Genomic DNA, 21,119 nt, shown 5'->3' with positions numbered 1-21,119 from the left:
ATTAGGTTGCTCAACATTTTGACTTAATTGTGAAACATGAAAAGAAATAGGCAGATAAATGTTGGTCGACAGAGAAAAATATGTAATTGACCAATACATCACACTGAATTTTAAAAGATTATGTCAGATATAAACTTCTGACTCAGGCACACATTTCTTTAGATCTCTTGATGGGGACACAAACCATACATTCAACATTTATTCAACACATCTCTATGGAATTGTCTCTTTTTTCCAACAAACACTCTTGGTTGCATTCTCACTGAATATTACTGGCTGTGTTCTCACATCGGCTCACCCCAACTTGATGCAGACATTTTACCCTGACTGGCGGGAAGAATCCCAGCAAAAATGTGAGGTTGAAACATTTGGCTGTTTTCGTTCACACATGCGGCTCACCCTAGAAATTTCAGGAAGTTTTCAGGAGTTTTGTGCACGTGTGAATACAGTTCAAGGTCTCTTTTATGCAGAAGCAGAAAAGCACATTCAACATATTTCCCATTGTTTTATTTTAGAAATGTCCTTAATACATGTTATAGTGATACTAACGCAGAAATAGTCATCATAACAGGAACATTCCTCTTCCTCGAGCACACTCCACTTTGCTGCCCCGATCATCTCAATCTAACTGAGTATATCATGTTATGAGAGATTGTAGGACTCATGTATAAGAAGCAAGTAACTGAAAAAGTCAGGACCAGGATGTCCTGAAATCCCCAGAAAATTCATCAATAAATCAGAGCATCCCTGTTCATAACAACTTCTGTGTCACTGTGTTTCTGAAAATCAAGAAGTTAGAGTTTGTGAGACTGCTGCTATTTTATTTATTGCTTTCATAGAGGTATAGCACATGCAGCAGCTCCTCTTGACCTGTGGTGACCTCAGGAGTTGAAAGGGAAACATCAGAGTTCACTGACTGACCTCAATTTTGAACTCCACCAGCTGACGCGTTCAAGGACATTCAGAAATCTGACTTTTCACACAAATTCAGTCTCTTTGATACATCCATTTTTGTCCACTGGTTTCTGATTGGTCCATAAAAATCATTTCATCATCATTAGATTTTTGTCTGATGTAACCAGCCTCTCGTCATCAGTTTCTGACTCCTCGTGTCAGATGTCGTCCTGCTCTGTTCGCTCTCTGGAGGAAACCCACCTGCTGACAATCACCTCCTGTTGAGAAAACACACTTTCATTCCAATGTTGTTGACCCTACACATTTCCACTTAGCATTCATCAAAAGATTTTTAATAAATCATATAAGCTGCTTGTTATCTATAACAAGCAGATCCAACTGAAATACTTTCAAGACTTCAATAAAAGTTCAATTTAAACCTAATAACCCATCAGCTCTTCTGCCTCTGGGCCAACTTCCCTGCAACTGTGTTCAGACTAAAAGTGAGCGTGAATAACCCGTCCAAATATGTCTGCAAAATACAAATGACATCCCCAGACGTAGTGCCCGTTCATCTCTTTGTGGTGAGTCTCAGTTTCACTGTAAATAGTAAGTTCCACAGAGGCTTCACTCTGACTTCCTTCTCAGTATGAACCTGAAACAGAAACTGATGTTCTTGTAATTAACGGGTCTTAAGTTTGCTGAAATAACGACATCATGATGTAGATTAGTCAAAAGTCAAGCTTTGTCAGGTCTGTCATCAAGAGGAGAAGAAAACTACTTTTACAATGTTTGTTTGTCCAGGAAGTCAGGAAATCTAAACACCAATTGTCTTCAGCGACATAGTATTAAGCAGATTTGTGTCTCAGTGTAAATGTTTGATCTAGAACAGATTGTTAGCTGCTCTTTGTGTAGATATCTGTTTATAGAGAGAAATAAATCCTCCTCAGATTACCAACCATGGGACCCCTCATGTCATTACGCTGGATTGTGTTCCTCCTGCTTTTACTCTCCATACAGACCGTTTTTCATGATTGGTCAATTCTACTCAGAAAACAAACAGGAACCAGAACACTTCTCAGACTACTATCTTATTCTACCTTAAAAACCTGAAAGTATTCACTTTACTGCAGCATACTGATGTAAAACTGAAAATCTGTGAAGCTGAAGATTTCTGTTTTTTAAATTCCCTTAAAAAACAGCTTTAGATGATTTCCTCCACACTGACTAACGAAGTATGAATCAATTTGTTGCTTCTTGTTTCTTACCTGAACCTTCAGTTTTTTCACACATGCAGGGGTGTCCAGCTCTGTCTCTGATAGATTGGCTGGATATATGATGTAACAAAACATCAGCTCCTGTGAAACAATCACATTGAAATCACAAACATGTAAATCATAAATAATCAATAACGTGATATTGTGAAGTCTGACACCTTGTTACCTTGGACACGTTAGAGGTGATTCTGCTAAGAGCAGCCAGAGAGCGCCAAGAAAATGGATGCAGCCCTGAGCTCTTGAACTCATCATCTACCCGCTCAATTACCACAGAGTAACTGCAGGAAGAGAAGAGGGACATTCTGTGATGAGGAAGGTGTCTGACCGTTGAGGACAAAGGGTGAAAATTAAGAAGAGTTTATTAAACATAGTTAAGTGGTGTGTAAGTGTGTGTGTATTACCTGGCGTGGTAGAAGGGTGGGCCTTTCCTATACAACACTGAAAACACAGAGAAAGTCAACACTGGCATCTTGTGGTACATGTCTCTGTAATGTGAGTGATTTTATTCTTCCTGGTTAACTTCCTGCTTCTAAACTGGGATCTTTGTGTGTCTCTTACTGAGGTCAACACCATACTTGGCTCCGCCCCCCACTTTAGGGACCCACCCCCTGCTCCGAAAATGCTGGTAGGCTGCGAAAGAGCTGACAAAATCAGGGCGCAGGGACCGGAGCGTCCGCCATAACTGGAGGATTGACAGGGGCTCCTGACCAATCACAGGAGGAGATATATAAATGAGGTCACCTTTAGTTAAAGGAAATACTTCAGTTTTTATACTTATTTATTTATTATCAAGGTTTCTGCAGTTACCTGGTTCAGGTAGACAGACAGGCAGCCCAGACTGTAAACCAGGAAGAAGGCCTGCAGATACAGAGAGAGTCAGCCAGCTGTGCGTACTTGCTGCCCAAGTACAGGTGCAATTCAACATCCCATGAAAACCTTATTGTACGCAACAATGCAAGGCATTAGCAGCTAGGGCTTATGGGTAATGTAGTGTTTACAGACAGAGAGATAACAGTCACAGACTTTTTTATGTGTTGATGTTACCTCTTCCAGACTGAGCTGCAGGTACTCTGTGAGAGCGAGCGGAGCCCGCCGGACCTCCCTGACCCCCTCACACTCCTGAGGACACAAACACCAACACATAAGTTAAAACAATGGACACACCAAATGTCCACAGACACACAAATCAACACAATTACACTCTGATGCCCCGAAGCACCGACAGAGTTGCACACTGTTGTAAACAACACAAACTCCTTTGGCAGATGCCATGCTGAGAATCAAACATAAAAAACCTCTGGGTCATAGTGCATCACTTAGAGAAAAACATGTCTCAATGTTAAAGAACAATGTTAGGAGAATTCCATCGTCTACAGTTTCTACCAATATAATAGAAATAGAAAATTAAGACTATCTAAAAAAATCTCAGCACACAAAGGACAAGGACCAATGCCAAAATTAAATGGCTGTGATCTTCAGGCCCTTAGGCATCACTGCATTAAAAACAGACATGACTCTGTAATGAAAATCACTGCATAGGCCCAGGAACACTCCCCTGGGAACACAGCTTGTCGATGCATTATATCTAACTTTGAACTCTGGCATGCCAGGAGGAAACAAATACAGAATGGTCACTGCTTCCACTAGGGTCTGGAAAAGTGGAAAACTGTCCCGTTTGAAATGAGTCAATTTTTCAAAAAATCTGATTGGAAATCATCATATCTTGTTTTTTATTACATTTTTCACAAAGTCCCACCATTTTCTGGGAACAGCAATGGTTGAAAAAAATCCCCCTGATGTCAGAACAACAAAGTACAGCTGTAGTTTTGCTTTCATTTTGTACCCAGTGCAGTTATTGGGTGTGGGTGGTTCATAAGGTTCATATTGCACAAGACTATAAAACACACACAGTGAGCTCAGTATCTTCACAATCTGCTCAAAACTCTTTCACCTAAAGGAGGGAAAACACTACATCCCAAACATGGCTCTAAACTTTGGTAAGTCATGATACTGTGTCATGTGTTCATGTTTAAGTGATATAACAAAGATCTCTGTTGGATATTTTACATTCTTTATATTACTGCAGTTCCTACAAACCACTTTTTTACAATTACAATAGCATGTCAAATTATCATTGGAGATTTTTTTGATGAAATAGAGTGTTTTTTGTTGCTTAGAGAATCTGACTTCTGTCTCACAAAGAAAAATTCAGGAGAATATTTCCTAAATGAGCTGTGCTGTCTACCAAACACTTTTGTTGATTAGCTGGTGAAGATGAAAGGAATACCTTGTTAAAGGAAAGGTTTATAATCTAGTGCTCAGAAATGTTCAAACTAAAGTATGGGAGTGGGCAGAAAAAGCTCAATACAATCAGTTCAAAACGACAACTTCAAAGTGTTTCACTTTCAGTTTCAGGAGGCAACAATTTAAAAGAACTGCTGCCTTTTCCTGTAAATGCTGAACTGAACAGCAAACAGAAGCCACAGTGGAACATGAAAACAGAGAAGTGCATGACTGAAAAACATGCCTCTAATGAACAGTTTGAAAAATAAATGCTAATCTAAAACACAAGAGCTGAGACACTGTGTAGAATACTGATATTTTCTGAAAATACAATGTGATGATTTGTAAGACATGACTTTGTAGTGGAAATCACTGAATTAAAAACAGACATGACTCTGTAGTGGAAGTCACCGCATTAAAAAACAGCCATGACTCTGTAGTGGAAATCACTGCGATAAGACCTTACATATTCCAGCAAGACAATGCCAAACTACATTCTGCACATATTGCAATAGCATGGCTCTGTAGTAGAGGAGTCCAGGTGCTGAACTGGCCTGCCTGCAGTCCTGACTTGTCACCCATTGAAAACATTTGGAGCATCATGAAACCAAAAATACAACAAAGGAGATCCTGAACTGTTGAGCAGCTGAAATCCTCAATCAGACAAGATGATGGGACAACATTTCACTTTAAAGTCCAGAAACTGGTCTCCTGGGTTCACCAACGCTTACAGAGTGTTGTTTAAAGAGGAGTTAACGAACACAATGGTAAACAAGACCCAACAGTTTGAAACGTGTTGCTGGCATCAAATTTACAATGAGCAGATATTTTTCATTAAGCAATAACATTTTCAGTTTCATTGTTTGATAGGTCATATCTGCACTGTTTTCAAAAACACCATCACCTGTTGTATGCACATTTTATACAGCGTCTCAAACCAATGGGATCAGGGTTGTACATTAGAATTCAAGTTCATATAATGATTTCAAAACTTCATACAGCTTCCATTTTTACACAGGACACGTCATAACTACAAATAACGAGGAGCTGAGAATAGTGATGGTGGGGAAGACTGGAATTGGAAAGAGCGCCACTGGAAACACCATTCTGGGGCGACAGTGCTTTGAATCAAAGCTCAGTGCACAGTCCATGACCGTGGACTGTTTAAAGGGCAAAGGCACAGTGGAGGGACAAAAGGTTGCTGTAATCGACACCCCGGGCCTGTTTGACACCAGGGTTGATTTGGACAAGACAGCCAAAGATATCAGCCAGTGCATCACTTATTCTTCCCCTGGACCCCACATGTTCCTGGTGGTCATCAGGCTGGGCAGATACACAGAGGAGGAGAAACAGACTGTGCAAAGGCTTCAAGAGATCTTTGGCCAGGCGGCAGACAGATACAGCATGGTTCTCTTCACTGGTGGTGACCAGTTGGAGGCAGGAGAAACTACCATTGAGGATTTCTTGTCTGAAAGTCCAGAGCTGCAGGAGCTAGTGGCCAGATGTAACGGCCAGTACCATGTCTTCAACAACTTGACAAAAGATCGCTCTCAGGCCACTGAGCTGCTCCAGAAGATCAGAGATATAGTCCAGAGGAACGGAGGAAGTCACTACACCAACCAGATGTTCCAAGAGGCTGAGAGGGCTCTGGAGGAGGAGACACAACGCATCCTGAAGCAGAAAGAAGAACAGATACGCAAAGAAAGAGAGGAACTTGAGAGGGAAGTACAGCAGAAGTATGAAAAAGAGATGAAGAGAATCAACGAGCAGCTCCAGGCTGAGAGAGAGAGGGAGAGGCAAGAGAGAGAGGAGGAGAGGAAGAAGGAGAGGGAGGAGCTGAATGAGGAGAAACAGAGGGAGAGGGAGGAGAGACAAGTAGAGAGAATGAGAGAGAGGGAGGAAAAAGAAAAGAAGCTGAGTCAACTAAAGGAGCAGTTTGAGAGTGATCTGAGGGAGGAGAGGAAAAGGTTGGAGGAAAAGTACGAAACTGAGGCCAGGGAGAAGGCTGAGCACTCCAACCCGATACTTCTTGTGATGAAGACTGTTGAACTCCTGGCAGGACTGAGGTCTCTGGACAAGCAACTCAGGAGACTGTTCAAATGAGTGGAAGAGAACCCCTCCTGAAGTTCCCTCAGCAGGGACCAAACAACAGGCTGAGCAGATATCTCCTCCCACAGAACTAAAGTCAAACAGTTAGTAAATATACATCCTGTTATGTTACAGTGCAACAGTGCCATCTAGTGATCATTATCCAAGACTGGTTGGAAATGACCAGAATGAGGTTTATTATGATGTAGATTGGGGATGTATGATTTGATGTTTTGTTTTGAGCCGATAAAGATAACCAATCATCTGCTGCTCCTGATGGCTGATACAAGTTTACATATTTTTTTCACACTTCTGTATTTTAAAAACAAGTTCATAATATGTAGTTTATGCAAACCTGAGGGTAAAGCCTGGTTTATACTTCTGTGTCGACCCTCTGCAGCGGTGGTTGATGCTGACTTGAGATCTACATACTGGTGCGCCGATGTGTCCGTGACGCGCAGCGATACTCCACTGAAACGCTTGAGGGCAGTGTGGTCTCTCTGATAGTCAGGTCAGCTACGATCTCTGTTCACTTTTTCACAGCCACTTCGAACATATTATGCTAATTTAGAGCTGATGCATGATGCTGTTTATCATACATCGGTGATTACAGAGAAGAATAGAGAGGACACGTCGGAGGAGATGAAATACACGGCGGACGCAGGGCGATTTCAAAAGTGCTGTAAATGCAAGAAATACAATGTTCCTACAGTGTGGAGGAGGCAGTATTTTTTATTGTATAAAATTTGATTTTCGGATTATTAAATACAAATTAAATGTTCCCATTATTGGTCGATACTTCTGCATCCACAGTGTAGGTCAACTTCTGACAGTAAAATGGTTGCTGATCCGGCTTTGAGGTCATTACCAAGCGTTAACCTCCAGTCTCAAAATATGAAGCCCACGTGGAAGTGTTATAAACTGGAGTTCATTGAGTGTCCACTTGAGGCTGGCTGGCTGCAGAAACACCGAAAACCACATACACATCAATTAAAAAAAGATGATTTTTACAGCAGAAATAAAAACGTTTACAGCCTGGTTTAAAAAACGGTTTAGGTCTGAAGAGCTCATTTCTCTATCAGCACCAAGCAGCAAGTTTTTTGATAATGATACTGAATGAGATATTAAGATTACGAGTTTTGCCCATTTAAGGACATGGCTAGCTTGACTGTCAGGCGGGAACACTGTAGCTGTTGGCTAGGGGGCTCAAAGCCCGCCTCTTTACCTCAAACTAGCTTGACAGAAGTTAGGTTTTATTCAGCATTTCCAATATGGTTGGCTTCAAAACAGCGTTCAAAAACAGATGGGTGACGTCACCGATGCTACGTCCATTAATTATAAAGTCTATGGTCATTACATGTCTGACTTTGATGGGCACCATTGGCCTGGTGGTTAAAGAGTGCACACCACATACAGAGGTGATAATCCTTGTTGCAGCGTTGGCAGGTTCGACTCCCAGCCTCAAAAGTTTGCTGCATGTCTTCCCCCACACTCCACTCCCCACATTTTGCATCTCTCTTCAGCTGTCCCATTAATAAAAGGCAAAAATGACCAAAAAAAATATAACTTTAAAAAATAAATAAAACCTAACTTGACCATCTCTTACTTTATCCGGGTTTATTTTTGTTGCTTTGTTATTTAACCCTTTGTGCCCAAATGGCAACGATAGAAATCAGACTGTACGTGAAGAAGTGTAACATTTTGAATAGACATTGTCTGATCAGGTTTTCATGTTTTAATAATAATATCATGGGTTATTTTGATCATAAAAGCTATGTAATTATTAATTATACTTTATGTGCTTCATCTTCAATACAATCTTGATATTAAGACTCAACCTTTTTCAATATAGTGATTAACTGTTTAAAAACAGTCCCTAATTAAAGACCTATGAGCTTTGGATCCTCAGGGACACAGGACCTAAAGAGGCACTTTACCTTGAAAAACTGGGCCTAAATAAAGTTCATGGGGCATTGTTTCCATAAAAAATAGTAAGTGACATTTTTAAAACACATCCAATGTGAATTTTCTGCAGGTGATGCAAAGGTAGCTTCATTAAGCGTGAACACTGCAGCTGGTGAGGCTCCTTTTTTTAACTTCACACAGATCTTTAAGACATTTAAGACCCAAAAAAAGATATATGAACAATATATATATTTGCAGAGTAGATCTCTAAAGTTTAATACAAATAAGATTAATTAGAGGCATAGCTCATTTGACTGACAGGTGGAGGTGTTGTAGCTCCACCAGTCTGTCTGTAGATTCAAAGTTAGGAGGAAATGCCACCAGCATTATTACGCTTCATAACACCTCCTCAGAAACCAAAGGCTGACGTCACTGAGGCTGCGTCCATGCTTTATATCAGTGGTGTCCAAACTTTTTTCAAAGAGGGCCACATATGATGTTGTCAGAATACCTCAGGGCCAGTGGCTCCTACTGAGACTTAGGAATCATAAAAGTTACATATGAAATATCTATTTAATAAAAATTATTTTACTTTTTTCCTCAATAAATCAGTCACTAGGAAGTCCTCCGTTCTCCACAAGCCAAGTAAACATTAGCAAACTTTATCTTCTTCTGGAGGAAAATGTTTTTCATTCGGGTCGGGCAATGTGGGAAAAATATTGTCTCATTATTTTCCAATGGCAGGATCACGATCTGGATTTCATCACACTTCTTTTTCATGTTGTTTTTAAGACTTTTCTGACCAGCTGACAACATTTTAATAACAAAATAATTATTTTCCTGCATTCTGAAGAACTTTATTTACCAGATTTTGCTTTTTCTGCACAATTTCTCTTTGTGTCCTCTTGTGTCTTCTGAACTTTTAGTGTTCATCAAGAACATTTTCACATCATGATAAAAACATTAATTTGAAAACCTGTCCGCTTTAAGAGTTCTTGTGTTTCTTCTTTATTGCCATCTTGCAGGATTCCCAGAGCTTTGACTTTAGAGAGGTAGTTCATATGAAGCTTTTTGAGACGTTTCTGGATTGACTTTAGTTTTGTGTGTGCGCTTGAAAGAAACTGCAAATGTACAGATGATTCAGAAGGTGATTCATTTCTTTGCTATAAATAACACATTTTAAGATGGAAGCTTGGGGCCGTAAATAAATGGACCTTGGGCCGCGATTGGCCCCCGGGCCGTACTTTGGACACCCCTGCTTTATATAGACTATGTTATAACAGAAAACCACACGCCAGAAGAATCACCTTACTGTCAGAGACCACCAGGACGAAACCAGGACCTGGAACCAAAGGACCAGGATCTTGACCAAAGTCAGAGTCTGAGTCTGGGCTGGGGTCAGGATTGGAGTCAGAATCCTTATCTGAGTCGGGGTTCAAGCCGTGGTCAGGATTCCGGTCTTGTAGCTCCACCCTGGATTATAAAACAGAGTTCATCAACTTATTGACATGAAACATCAGATAAACAATCAACAGGAACTGAGGTCTGGATGTGCAACACGTCTGTGAGCAGCAAAAACTACACTGCCTTAAACCTGCACTACTACTACTGACCAGCAGGGGGAGACTCAACAGGTTGCAAAAAGATGTCTGCTTGAATCAGCCCACGATTTATTCCTTCAGCGAACACTTTCATAATGAGTTTATGGTCTCAATCTCTAGTCAGCAACACAAAGCTTAATCTGGCCAGTCTGGAGTCTAATAAACCTGGAAGCAGGATCAGCTTCTGCGGCAAAGCTGCATTTTGACTGACAAGAGCCTGATTAAAGTTTTGTTCATCATTCTGTTGCAGTAAAGGACACTTTAAGGAGTCTGAAACTTGCTGCAGCACATTTTGATTGTAGCATGTTTCCCTCAATCTACACTATACCAGTCAAAAGTTTGGAAACACCTTCTCATTCAAGGGTTTGTATTTATCTTAATAATTTGAAACACTCTAGATTAATACCAAAGACATCAAAACTATGAAAGAACATATATGGAATTATTTAATTAACAAAAAAGTGTTAAACAAAGCAGAATATGTTTTATATTTTAGATTCTGTAAAGTAGCCCCCTTTTTCCTTCATGACAGCTTTGCACACTCTTGGTATTCTCTCAGTCTGCTTCATGAAGTGGTCTCCTGGAATGGTTTCTAATTAACATGAGCCTTGTCAAGAGTTCATTTGTAGAATGACTTGCCTTCTTAATGTGTTTGAGACCATCAGTTGTGTTGTTCAGAGGTAGGGTTAGTACACAATGGATAGCCCTATTTGAATACTGTTGTAATCCATATTATAGCAAACCCAGATTATTTCATAGTTTTGATGTCTTCAGTATTAAACTACAATGTTGAAAATAATTAACATGAATAAAAACCATTGAATGAGAAGGTGTGTCAAAACTTTTGACTGGTAGTGTATATGAGTATCCCAAATAATATGGAACTAAACCTAAATTAGATTTTTTTCTCCACTGTCTTGTCAAAATATGTTCACTTCTGGCCACCAAAAGCAAAATGGCGGAGATCAAAAATTACTTCAAGACAGTCTACCAAAATTGAATGGGAGATGTTTAAAGAAGCGGTATTCTGCTCATGTTCAGGCTTCATATCGTCCCTCTGAAAGCTCTGTAGCAGCTTCATTTTAGGTAATATCTCTTTAGGACCCACTTTCCTCGGATTGGCCAACTCCCTAGAAGCCGCCTCGACTGTTGCCATGCTTTAAAGTCATTGTGACAAATTGTGAAATCTGGCCGTATGTTATTGACCCCTGCAAAGTTTGGAAAGATATCAACGAGAAAATCCCCAGCATCAACGTACAGAGCAGGAAGTCACTGTATTACGTTAATTATGCTCTTTAAAAGTGAATCACCAATCTGTGACGTCACAAATTGAGTAGTTTGTGTGTTCCTGAATCTGTTCAGGGCAGTCTCATCCTAAACTAGCCCCTAAATAATAAAATGATTGGTATTAATAAAGAGATCAGCTGACTCTACCTGCAACTTCTCTTGGGCTCCGGCTCCACCTCTGACTCCGCAAGCAGCCTTTTAATCGGCGAACAGACTCCACCTTCTGCTCCTGGCTCCTCCCCTTTCTTCTCTTCGGTCTTCTGTCCATTCTCCCCTCCTCCCATCTCTCTCCTCACGTCCTCCATATCTACAGGCTGAGAGAGTCTGAGCACGGTTTGACTGACAGCTTCTTCATCCAATCCCTGAGCAGAGAGAGTCGAACCTGCCCACCTGAGGAGCTCTTCATACCTGAAGCAGGAGGAGAAGAAGAAGGGAGGGAGGGGAGAGCAAGTAGAGGAGGTGAAGAAGGAGAGAATAAGTGAGGGAGAGGGAGAGGGGGAGGGAGAGGGAGAGGGAGAGGGAGAGGGAGAGGGAGAGGGAGAGGGGGAGGGAGAGGGGGAGGATGTCACTGACCTGGACGGTGTGACGACAGGTAACATCACACCTTCATGATCTGTAACAGACACAGAGACCAGCTGACTGCAGCAAACACCATTGATTGAGCCAGACTGGCGATGATGTCACAGTGTTGTTGTAAACTCACGCTCCCATTGGTCGGAGATGCTGTGGTCTGGTCTCGCTCTGGACAGGATGCCTTTACCAAAATAACCCTGAAGGAAGACAAAAAAAACGCTTGAGCCTGAGAGACCAAACTCAGGGAGGAAAAACCCAAGGACCTGAACCTGGTTTTAAGATAGATGGATCATTTCAGAAGATGTTTTAAATATCTCAGTTCTGGTTTCTCGTGACAGGGATGAAGTCAGTCATGGATTAATTGACAGGCTGTTACATTATGTGGATTAGCTTGCAGACCTTATTCTATGTGATGTGACCTAATCAAAGGATGAGATTTGGATTTTTTTTAAACATTGTTGACATGAATTAGATAAAGGATGTGATTATATATGTGTCCAGTTTAACATGGTGGGTTCTATCTTACACCTGGTTTTAGGTGATTAACCCACACCTGGTTTCTAATTCTTCTGTTAGGAGGAAGTTATGGAAATAAGGTCTTGATTAAAAACCAATACACCTAGACTTTTCAGATCTGGACTAGATTATCTAAGATAATACCTGCAGACTTCTTAAAACACAATTTTCAGATTCATAAAACATTTATTTTATTTATTAAAAGGAAAATAACTGCTGATTTCACTATTATTTTTCATCTCTATACCACATTAGACTAAGTCTTTATCCAGAACTCTGTTACCTAGACTTCACAGATCAGCTCTTTATTATACCAGAGAATACAGACTCATTGAGACTCTGTGGAAGAGGTTTATAGCTGCTGAAAAAATATAGAATTTAGAGGGCGGACGAGCAAAACATAAAAAAAGTTTTAGGTGTAAAAAAATCAAATTACACCATAATACATTTATTGTGTTCAGCAGCCATCCGAAATTCTGAAAATTTCTCTAATTTCTGACTTTAATTTAAGAATTCTGACTTTAACCTCAGAATAAAATATAAAAAAATAAATCCCTATATTTTTTTTTCAGTGGCCCCCCATCCTCTTCTGTAAAACTCAGTATAAGAATGGTAAACCCTATTTTATCATTATAAACAAAGACAAGTAATTTTACTTTTTTTTCAGTCTAATGTCGACCTCACAAGATCAGGTACTGATACTTAGGCTTGTCAGATCTGGGCTACATTATTGTCAAGGTGCTTCGATTTCTTTAAATAAATTCTTCAATGTGTAAAACCTGTTTACTAGAACTGGTCATGAACCCGGTCCTTATCCAGAAACGTAATACCTTTCCACTAACATGGATGTACTCGGACCTGGTTGTGGATCTTGTGGATGTGGTCCGGATGACAGACCAGCACGTTCTGGTTGATGAGGTCCGCCCTGAAATGAGTCCTCTCCTCCGGGCTGCGGCTCACCGGCAGCGGAGCCTCGTACTGCTCATAGACCCGGGTCCGTCTCCGGGGAGCTCGGAACTCCGCCTGCATGTCTCCGCCTGTCAGGGACCGACTGGGACCGGGTCCTCACCTTTACCTGGACTGTGTTGATGTTTCGGAGAGATTCCGTTAGCTTGTAACAACTTTAGTCTCGTAGCTGTTTAGCTCATCGCTTCATGTCTAATGAAAGACAGTCTGTATGTCTATAACTCAGTTTGAGTAACTCAGTTTCATTCATTCATAAAACCTCATGTCGGGTTTGTTTTGCAGGCGGACGCTCTGGTGTCACAATAACTGTGTCCGACTAGAACTGTTGGACCCATCTATAATTCCGCCTCCACCATCTTCCTCTTCTTCTTTGTTGTTTAATGGTGGTTGGCAAATCAGCCTAGAGTTGCATTACCCCAACCAACTGGACTGGAGTGTGGATCAGGAGATTTAGGCAATAATAAAAAAACAAACAAACAAATGGACAAATCAACCAACCAAAAGATAACAGACAACGAACAAACAAACAAACAAACAAACAAACAAACAGACAAACAGACAAACAGACAAACAAGCAGCTGGCACTGCACAATACTCTCATGATAGTTTGTGGGTTAGTTAGAGCCTATTCACCTAACATACTAAAGATCAGTGATGAGGCACATTCTTTCATAGTTCCCAAGCAACATGAATCTGCAGCACCCCTCAGTGGTAGACCATCTGCGGGCACATTTAATTTCAAACTTGACCCAAACGTTGAAGCAGCGACAGAAAAACAACTGTGATGTCACCACAGACTGTAAATAAAATGGACGTCATCTTGCTTGGCTCGAAGTGAGGCTGCCACAAAAACTCTTCCCTCTGGTGGTTGGCTGCAGTATAGGTCAAAAACTCTGCGGTCAAACTGAAAAAATAAATACACGTGGTATGAATGTTTCTCACATCCGTATGCTGTAGTGATATGTAGTTATTATTTGACTGTTTTGTGTTCAAGGCCTCTTTTTTCTGAAAAGTTTACTTCTCGTTAGTTATTAGAGGTTAAAAAACAGGGTTTTACATCCAGGTTTGCTTTGATTGACAGCTGCCGTAGAGAGAAACTCTGTAGGACCTCGGAACGCTGTAGGGCGGAGCTTGTTACCACACAAATTTGGAATTTGGAAACACACAAATTTCCTACTGTGCAGACTCTGGCTGCAGAAAATTAAAAAGATATCTGCCTTCTGGAACGGGATATTTTGGCTCCATTTTATATACAGTCTATGGATGTCACACATTAAAACTGCACAGAAGGGATTTAAGAGTGAGACAACCAGTTCACATTTAGAGATGTAGCCCCTGAGCAGTTCATACTTTTATATTGATACAGAGCAGAGAGGAAACATTCACTATTCAGGACTCATCATAAACTCTTAACAGTGTAAATAGACAGTTATCATCAAAATGAAATAAAATGCAGTTAACGGGGGAGGGAAGGCTGAGTGTCACCGGGGCCCAGTCCCTCAGAAGTTTTCTGATCAGATCAAAACTTGTGGGTAGTTCAACACACATAAAGAATAAAATCAGAGAAGATTAAGTTATCAAATGTTAGTTTTGTATCATGATACATCCTCAAGTTTGTGTTATTTCAAACTTTTAGGTACAATTGAGATAACTGATCCAAAAAATCAGAATCATCCTGATCTCAGCAGAGTGCTGGATCTAGACTGGATTACAGAAACTAAACATGAGAAAATGATTATGATGATTTAAATACTATTTTCTTGAATTGCTAAATAGCTAAACTTGATAGATGAGGTAGATGTGTATTTGAAATATTTAAAAAATATTGTAACTGTAGAATATTTCACCAAGAAGCTGCACAAAAATGAAACCAGCAAAATTTATTGAAAAAACAGTGAGAATCTTTCAGTGTGTGTAGATATTGATATCCCCTGTGGACAGAGTATGTAACTTGGAGGTTCATACAGGGCATTTATCTATATTTGAGAATATTTAAAAGTCTTTTGAGTTAAATAATCCTTTTTGTGTTGTTTGTTGAGTTTTATCCTCCTGAGACTCTCTGCTGGGTCTCAGTTTCACTGTATCCATCTCTGCTGGGTCTGAGTTTCCCTGTATCTGTCTTAGCTGAGTTTTTTTTAGTATCTCCATCTGTATTAACTGAGTCTCAGTTTCACTGTATATATCTCTGCTTAGTCTCAATCTGTCTTTGCCTAGTCTCAGTTTAACTGTACTTCCATCTGTCTCAAGTGAATCTCAGTTTCACTCTGTATCAGTTGGGTCTCAGTTTCACTGCATCTGTCTCCGCTGGATCTCAATTTCACTGTATCTGTCTCTGCTGGGTCTCAGTTCCCCTTTATCTGTCTTAACTGAGTGTCAGTTTTACTATATCTCTATCTGGGTCTCAGTTAAACTGAGACTAGCATTTGTCTCAACTGAATCTCAGTTTCACTCTGTCTCAGCTGGGTCACAGTTTCACTGTACCTGTCTCTACTGGGTATCAGTTTCACTGTAACTGCGTCTGCTGGGTCTTAATTTCACTATCTGTCTCTGCTGGGTCTCAGTTTCACAGTAACTTGATTTCCTGATCCAGGACAGAGAAAAAAATGTTTTTAAATCTGGATCTTTCCCATTTCCATATTGAACCTTTTACACACCAGTAGTGTGAGCGCCAAGCTTTGAGTGGAGCCCCTAGTAAAAAAGGAGCGTGAGTTTTGAAAGGTTAATTAACTAACACAGACTGTTATCATAGGAACAGTGGTCAGCAAAGGTGGGCCATACAGAGGACAATAAAACAACAAAGTTACCAGATTCTGTGGTACCTGAGATCAGACTCATTTAAATCTCCTTACTGATCCAAACAGACCAAGGGCTGTCTCACTGAACAAGGTTTAAGTGGTGACTGGTGAGTCTCGCTGTCCATCCTCTTGTCTGTCCACCAAGTAGTATTGGTGTCTCTGGATGTGATTGTACAGTGTGTTGTATTTGGAGACCCTCCTCATCCTTGGCAGGATGAAGCTCTGAGTGAAAGTCTCTCTGGTCAGGGAGCTCCGCCCCTCAGCTGCCAGTACGCTGTTAACAAACTGTAGACAGAAACTGAAGCAGTTATGGTCCTCCTCATGGAACCTGAGAGACAGACAGGTGGCCAAGAGAGAGAAGGAGAGAGAGAGAGAGAGAGAGAGAGAGAGAGAGAGAGAGAGAGAGAGAGAGAGAGAGAGAGAGAGAGAGAGAGAGAGAGAGAGAGAGAGAGAGAGATGAGTTTGGCAGGAGAGACAGACAGGTGGACCAGACAAAAACAGGTTGGTAGTAGTAAGTAAGAATTTTCCTGTGCCAGATTTTCCCTTTACCTGCCTGAGGTGTTGCACCTGTGCTAAGTTTAATGTGTAACGATGCCAGGTGTGACGTTTTCCTGTTACAGGTGTAAGGGGTAACCCTGCAATGTATAGCACGTACTGTCCCTGTGCCAAGTGGGCAGTATATCTGCGAGTTGTTGTGGCATGTACCTGTTTGATTATTACCTGGACGTGTGTCTGGGCAGAAGCTGACCTGTGCCAGGTATGATGTAGACTTCTTACATATACATATTCTTAGGTTTGTCTAATACCTGTTTGATGTTACCTGTACCTTTGTCTAGTCTATGGTATTCCTGTTTTGATTTGAGGTCTATCTGTACCAGGTATGAATTTTTCATATCCTAGCTGTGATGTTTATCAGCACCAGGCATAATGCTTTACTGTGTTTGGTGTGAGGTGTACCTGTGCCAGGCAGGGTCCCACATGGGTCCATCAGAGAAGCGGTCCAGGTACTGATCCCACTGAGCTAGCAGGTGAAACATGTCGGGGCGGACCAGAGGAACACTAATGCACCGCTCCCATCCGCATTGCTCTTTACGAACTCCACCAAGAGTGTAGTTATACACAACCCCTAAACACACACGCACACACGCACACGCGCACACACACACACACACACACACACACACACACACACACACACACACACCATACTTAGAGCCGACACCCATGGTAGAAATCTTAAAAGCTAGAGCGTTAGCTTGCTAGTTTTCCAACAGTAACAGTGCTAGCATGCATGTTAACATCTTAGTTTAGCATGTTAGTATGCTTGCTTTCGCTAATTAGCAATAAACACAAAGTAAGCTAAGGTTGGAACCTGGTTGGAACCAGACAGCCTGACATCTGACCCTTGAGTCTTACCTGTAGTGTTAGAGATACCGGTGTGAAGTTCTGATGTCCCGTCAAACTCTCTGAGGAATGAACAGCACGACACACACTGGTTAACCTTATTTTAGCTGGGTAATCTGGTCTTAACTGGTGTATACAGGTTTCCTCTTACAGACAATATCTGTTGTATGTGTGTGTGTGTGTGTCTGTCTGTCTGTGTGCGTGTGTGCGTGTGTGTGTATGTGTGTGTGTGTGTGTGTGTTTACTTGTGTGTATCAGCTGGCAGCTGGAATAAAGACCTTTCTGCGTTTACCAGTTTTAAGCGTCTGTACCTGTCTGTATCTATCTGTTGTATGTGTGTGTTCACCCCCTTCTTTGAGTCTACCTGTTGTGTGTGTATACCAGTGTATATTCACCTTTAATGTGAGTACCTGTGAGTTCCTTTTATCAGCCTTTATGTCTGTACCCATGTGTAGCTTCCAGTGGTGTGTGTATCCCTGCTGTTTGTGTACACTAGTGTTTGTTTACCTGTTTTTGTAAGTGAGTGTATACCTTTGCAGGTCTACCTTTTTTTTATATACCAACATTTTTTTCCTGCAGGAAACCTCTACAGTAAAGGTTGTGTATACATTTTGTATACCCAGTCCAACCTTTCTATGTGTGTATATCCAGGAACATACAACTGTTGTGTGTATCTATGTATAACTATGTGCATATACCAGCTGTGTACATGTATACCTGTCTGTACATAAATGTGTGTATACCTTTGTGCATTTACCAGTTGTGTACATGCATAAGTATCTGTATGTGTGTACATGTGTGCATACTTTTGTGTAGTTAGCTATATTGTATTTACCTGTTGTGTACATGAGTAACTGTCTGTTTATTCCTGTGTATACCTTTGTGTAGTAACCTGCTTTGAGAATATTGAGAATGTATGATCTTACCTGTAGTGTGTATACCTGTTTAATCCACTCTGTTTGTATTTCTGTGTTAAATTAACTGATGTGTGTATACCTGTGTTATTCACTTACTCCAAATGTTTGTGTGTATATTTTTGCGTACTTATCTGTTGTGTGCATACTAATCTACACAGTTCCAGTTTTGTGTGTGTTATTTGTTGTGTGTATACCTATGTGTTAAAATATGTGTATATATATGTTGTGTGCATTAATACCTGTATATTTGTCCATGTGTGTATACTTGTATCCTGGTGTTTGATAACCCAAATTTTTGTGTGTATACCATTGTATATTACTCTGTTGTGTGCATACTAATGAACATTTCCTGTTTTGTGTGAGCATGGCTGTGACTGAATACCTGTTGATGTTGTCGTGTGCAGGTGCGACCAGCAGGCAGCAGGAGCTCTTGTGTCCGTTGGTGAAGGGGGAAGGAAGGCTGACCGGCGCCTCCTGCAGTCTGCTCCCCTTCAGTTCCTCCCCACAGCTCGGACACTCCTCCGGGACCGAGAAACAGAAGATCTCCTTCTGACAGTGACTGAACCGAATCACACTTTTATCCATCTCTTAAAACCTTCTTCACCTCCTCCCCTCCTATGTTCACTCCTTCTTTTCTCCTCTTACTCCTTAAACCCTCCTTTAGCCTTGTTTTTTTACTCCTTTAGCCTTGTTTTTGTACGGTCCTCCTTTTACTCTTTACCTCCTCTTCTCTCTCATGTTTATTTCTCCAAGCTTTGATTTGCTTCTTCCACAGTCCTGTTTTAACTCATTTAACCCTTTTCCCCCTTCTTTTTAAGTCCTCCTTTGGCCCCTTCTTCCACCGTGCTTCACTCCTCCAGGCCTTGGTTTAGTCCTCCATTCAGTTGTTTGTAATCCTCCAGCCTTGCTTTTTCTCCCTCCGATCTTTCTTTTACTTTTCCTGTTTTTCCTCCTATCCTTTAGTGCACAGCTCCTTCTGTCTCTCGTTATTGCTCTGCCAATCTTTCTTTCACTGAACACTCCTTCTTTCAGTCCATCAGTCCTCCTTTCTTTACTTCTTTAACTCCTCAGATCTTCTGCTCCTCCTGTCTTCTCCTCCTCTTGCCCCTCATTGACTTGTTTTCTTCTTCTCTTTTCCTCATGTCTGTCTGTTTCTTCATCTCCCCTCCTCCTTCTCTCACCTGGTTGCTACGTGACAGCCTATACAATGACTTCACCTCGTGGCTCCGGCCTATCAGGTTGCAGGTGCTGACAGACAGCCATGTGACCCCGGCTCACCTGTTCCTGCTTCAGTCTGAACAGGTGACCTTCGGACTGTGTTGGCAGTGTTATTGCGGAGACAGACGATTACCTTCAGGGTGGGGTTCATACCACCTTACAGGTAAAAGCTCTTCAGAGTGAATGAAAGGCGGAGATATAAAAATAAAAGTATGATCAAATGAAAATGTAAAACTACCATTCAGGTAGCAAACCCTGTCTGCATAAGAGCCTGATTCTACTAAACTTTGTAAACACTTCTGTCCTTCAGAATAAAAGAGGCTAATTATAATTTAGAGGCTTTCATTTGTTTAGCTTGTGAGTCAGTGTGTAAATCAGTGTGAAGGTTGTCTCAACGTTTTTATGAAAACACAAACTAAAAACTGGCTCCTTCAGCATGTTTGATATCAGCCAGAAAACTGCACAAACAATGGATACCTTCAACAAAATAAGACCGAATGCAACTTTAAAGGCCCTGTTTGTTCGGCTCAGCAGACAGACTGAATGTAGGTCAACACTTTTTCCATCTCAGCTGTCAAGCCGTGTGTGTGTGTGTATGTGTGTGTGTCTGTGTGTGTGTGTGTGTGTGTGTGTGTGTGTGTGTGTGTCTGTGTTGCAGACAGTCTTACAAAACAGTCACGTGTAAAATAATACCTTCATCATGTTTCAGTCATGCATGTGACTAAGCTGTAAAACACAGACTGGAACTTCATATCCATTCAAGGTGTATTTTACTTAAAATTGTAAGCTATTTTTTATGTCTAGGGCTCTCACGCTCGGATACAATGATTATTTTCTGGCTGTGTTTAGTACTTGATCCTGATTGGTCAAAACCCCAAAATGAAGGTGATTAATCCTCAACAACTAAAGGGATGCAGAGAGGAGTCCATCACATTTCCCCTCTGCCTGTTGACACTGTGGTAAAAACGTTAGTGTGGTCTCAGGCGGGTCTTCAGAGTGGGGAAATAATGACAGCTAGTGAACACAGATGTGAGAGCAGCCTGAGGAGCTACTGGACCCCAACCATCTCTGTTAGGGAAAAAAATGTCAACATCAATATTCCTGCAGATGTACTGTTCACCTCATCTAATGTTGCCTTCAGTGGAAATGTTAACTTTAATACGGATTAAAACAAATAAGCAGGACCGGGTTTGAACTGGACCCTGAACTGAAATGTTAAATTTAATATTAAATCATCCTGCGAGCAGGCTGAGGAGATCTGTTGCTGTGGAAGCGTTACTGACCGTGGGATCAGAAGGACTATTTTTTCACTGTATAAATAAATAATCTTTATCTTTTCTTTATCTTTATAATCTTCTATAAATCGTAGAGCCACAGACCAGTCTGTTGGACTGG

The 21,119-nt window shown here is 41.0% G+C and overlaps 3 protein-coding genes across 4 annotated transcripts; 1 reads left to right on the top strand and 2 right to left on the bottom strand.

Moving 5' to 3' along the window:
* Positions 1–490: 490 nt before the first annotated feature.
* Positions 491–13,721, bottom strand: tsen2 (TSEN2 tRNA splicing endonuclease subunit). Its single transcript, XM_034692465.1, has 12 exons — positions 13,283–13,721; positions 12,039–12,105; positions 11,909–11,948; positions 11,483–11,743; positions 9,755–9,920; positions 3,216–3,290; positions 2,979–3,029; positions 2,730–2,874; positions 2,573–2,609; positions 2,338–2,449; positions 2,163–2,252; positions 491–1,172 (listed from the first exon to the last, which is right to left on the bottom strand). The coding sequence occupies exons 1-12, from the start codon at positions 13,451–13,453 to the stop codon at positions 1,113–1,115; spliced, it is 1,275 nt and encodes a 424-aa protein (XP_034548356.1). The 5' UTR covers positions 13,454–13,721; the 3' UTR covers positions 491–1,112.
* Positions 4,045–7,515, top strand: LOC117819216 (GTPase IMAP family member 4-like). Of its 2 annotated transcripts, none has more exons than XR_004632488.1 (2): positions 4,045–4,168; positions 5,456–5,544. XR_004632488.1 is itself a non-coding variant. In XM_034692474.1 (2 exons), exons 1-2 carry the CDS (start codon positions 4,153–4,155, stop codon positions 6,555–6,557), a joined length of 1,101 nt encoding a protein of 366 aa, XP_034548365.1. In that variant the 5' UTR covers positions 4,045–4,152; the 3' UTR covers positions 6,558–7,515. The 2 variants fall into 2 exon arrangements, 1 of the variants encoding a protein (XP_034548365.1); XM_034692474.1 differs by having other exon boundaries at positions 5,473–7,515.
* A 1,534-nt stretch (positions 13,722–15,255) lies between the features above and the next one.
* Positions 15,256–19,433, bottom strand: LOC117816923 (MKRN2 opposite strand protein-like). The gene is made up of 4 exons (XM_034689320.1): positions 18,889–19,433; positions 17,602–17,651; positions 17,143–17,311; positions 15,256–16,513 (listed from the first exon to the last, which is right to left on the bottom strand). Exons 1-4 carry the CDS (start codon positions 19,089–19,091, stop codon positions 16,279–16,281), a joined length of 657 nt encoding a protein of 218 aa, XP_034545211.1. The 5' UTR covers positions 19,092–19,433; the 3' UTR covers positions 15,256–16,278.
* Between the last annotated feature and the right edge of the window lie 1,686 nt (positions 19,434–21,119).

Source organism: Notolabrus celidotus, chromosome 1, assembly GCF_009762535.1.
Source record: "Notolabrus celidotus isolate fNotCel1 chromosome 1, fNotCel1.pri, whole genome shotgun sequence".
Classification (NCBI taxonomy): domain Eukaryota; kingdom Metazoa; phylum Chordata; class Actinopteri; order Labriformes; family Labridae; genus Notolabrus; species Notolabrus celidotus.
This window is presented reverse-complemented; position numbering and strand designations above follow the sequence as displayed.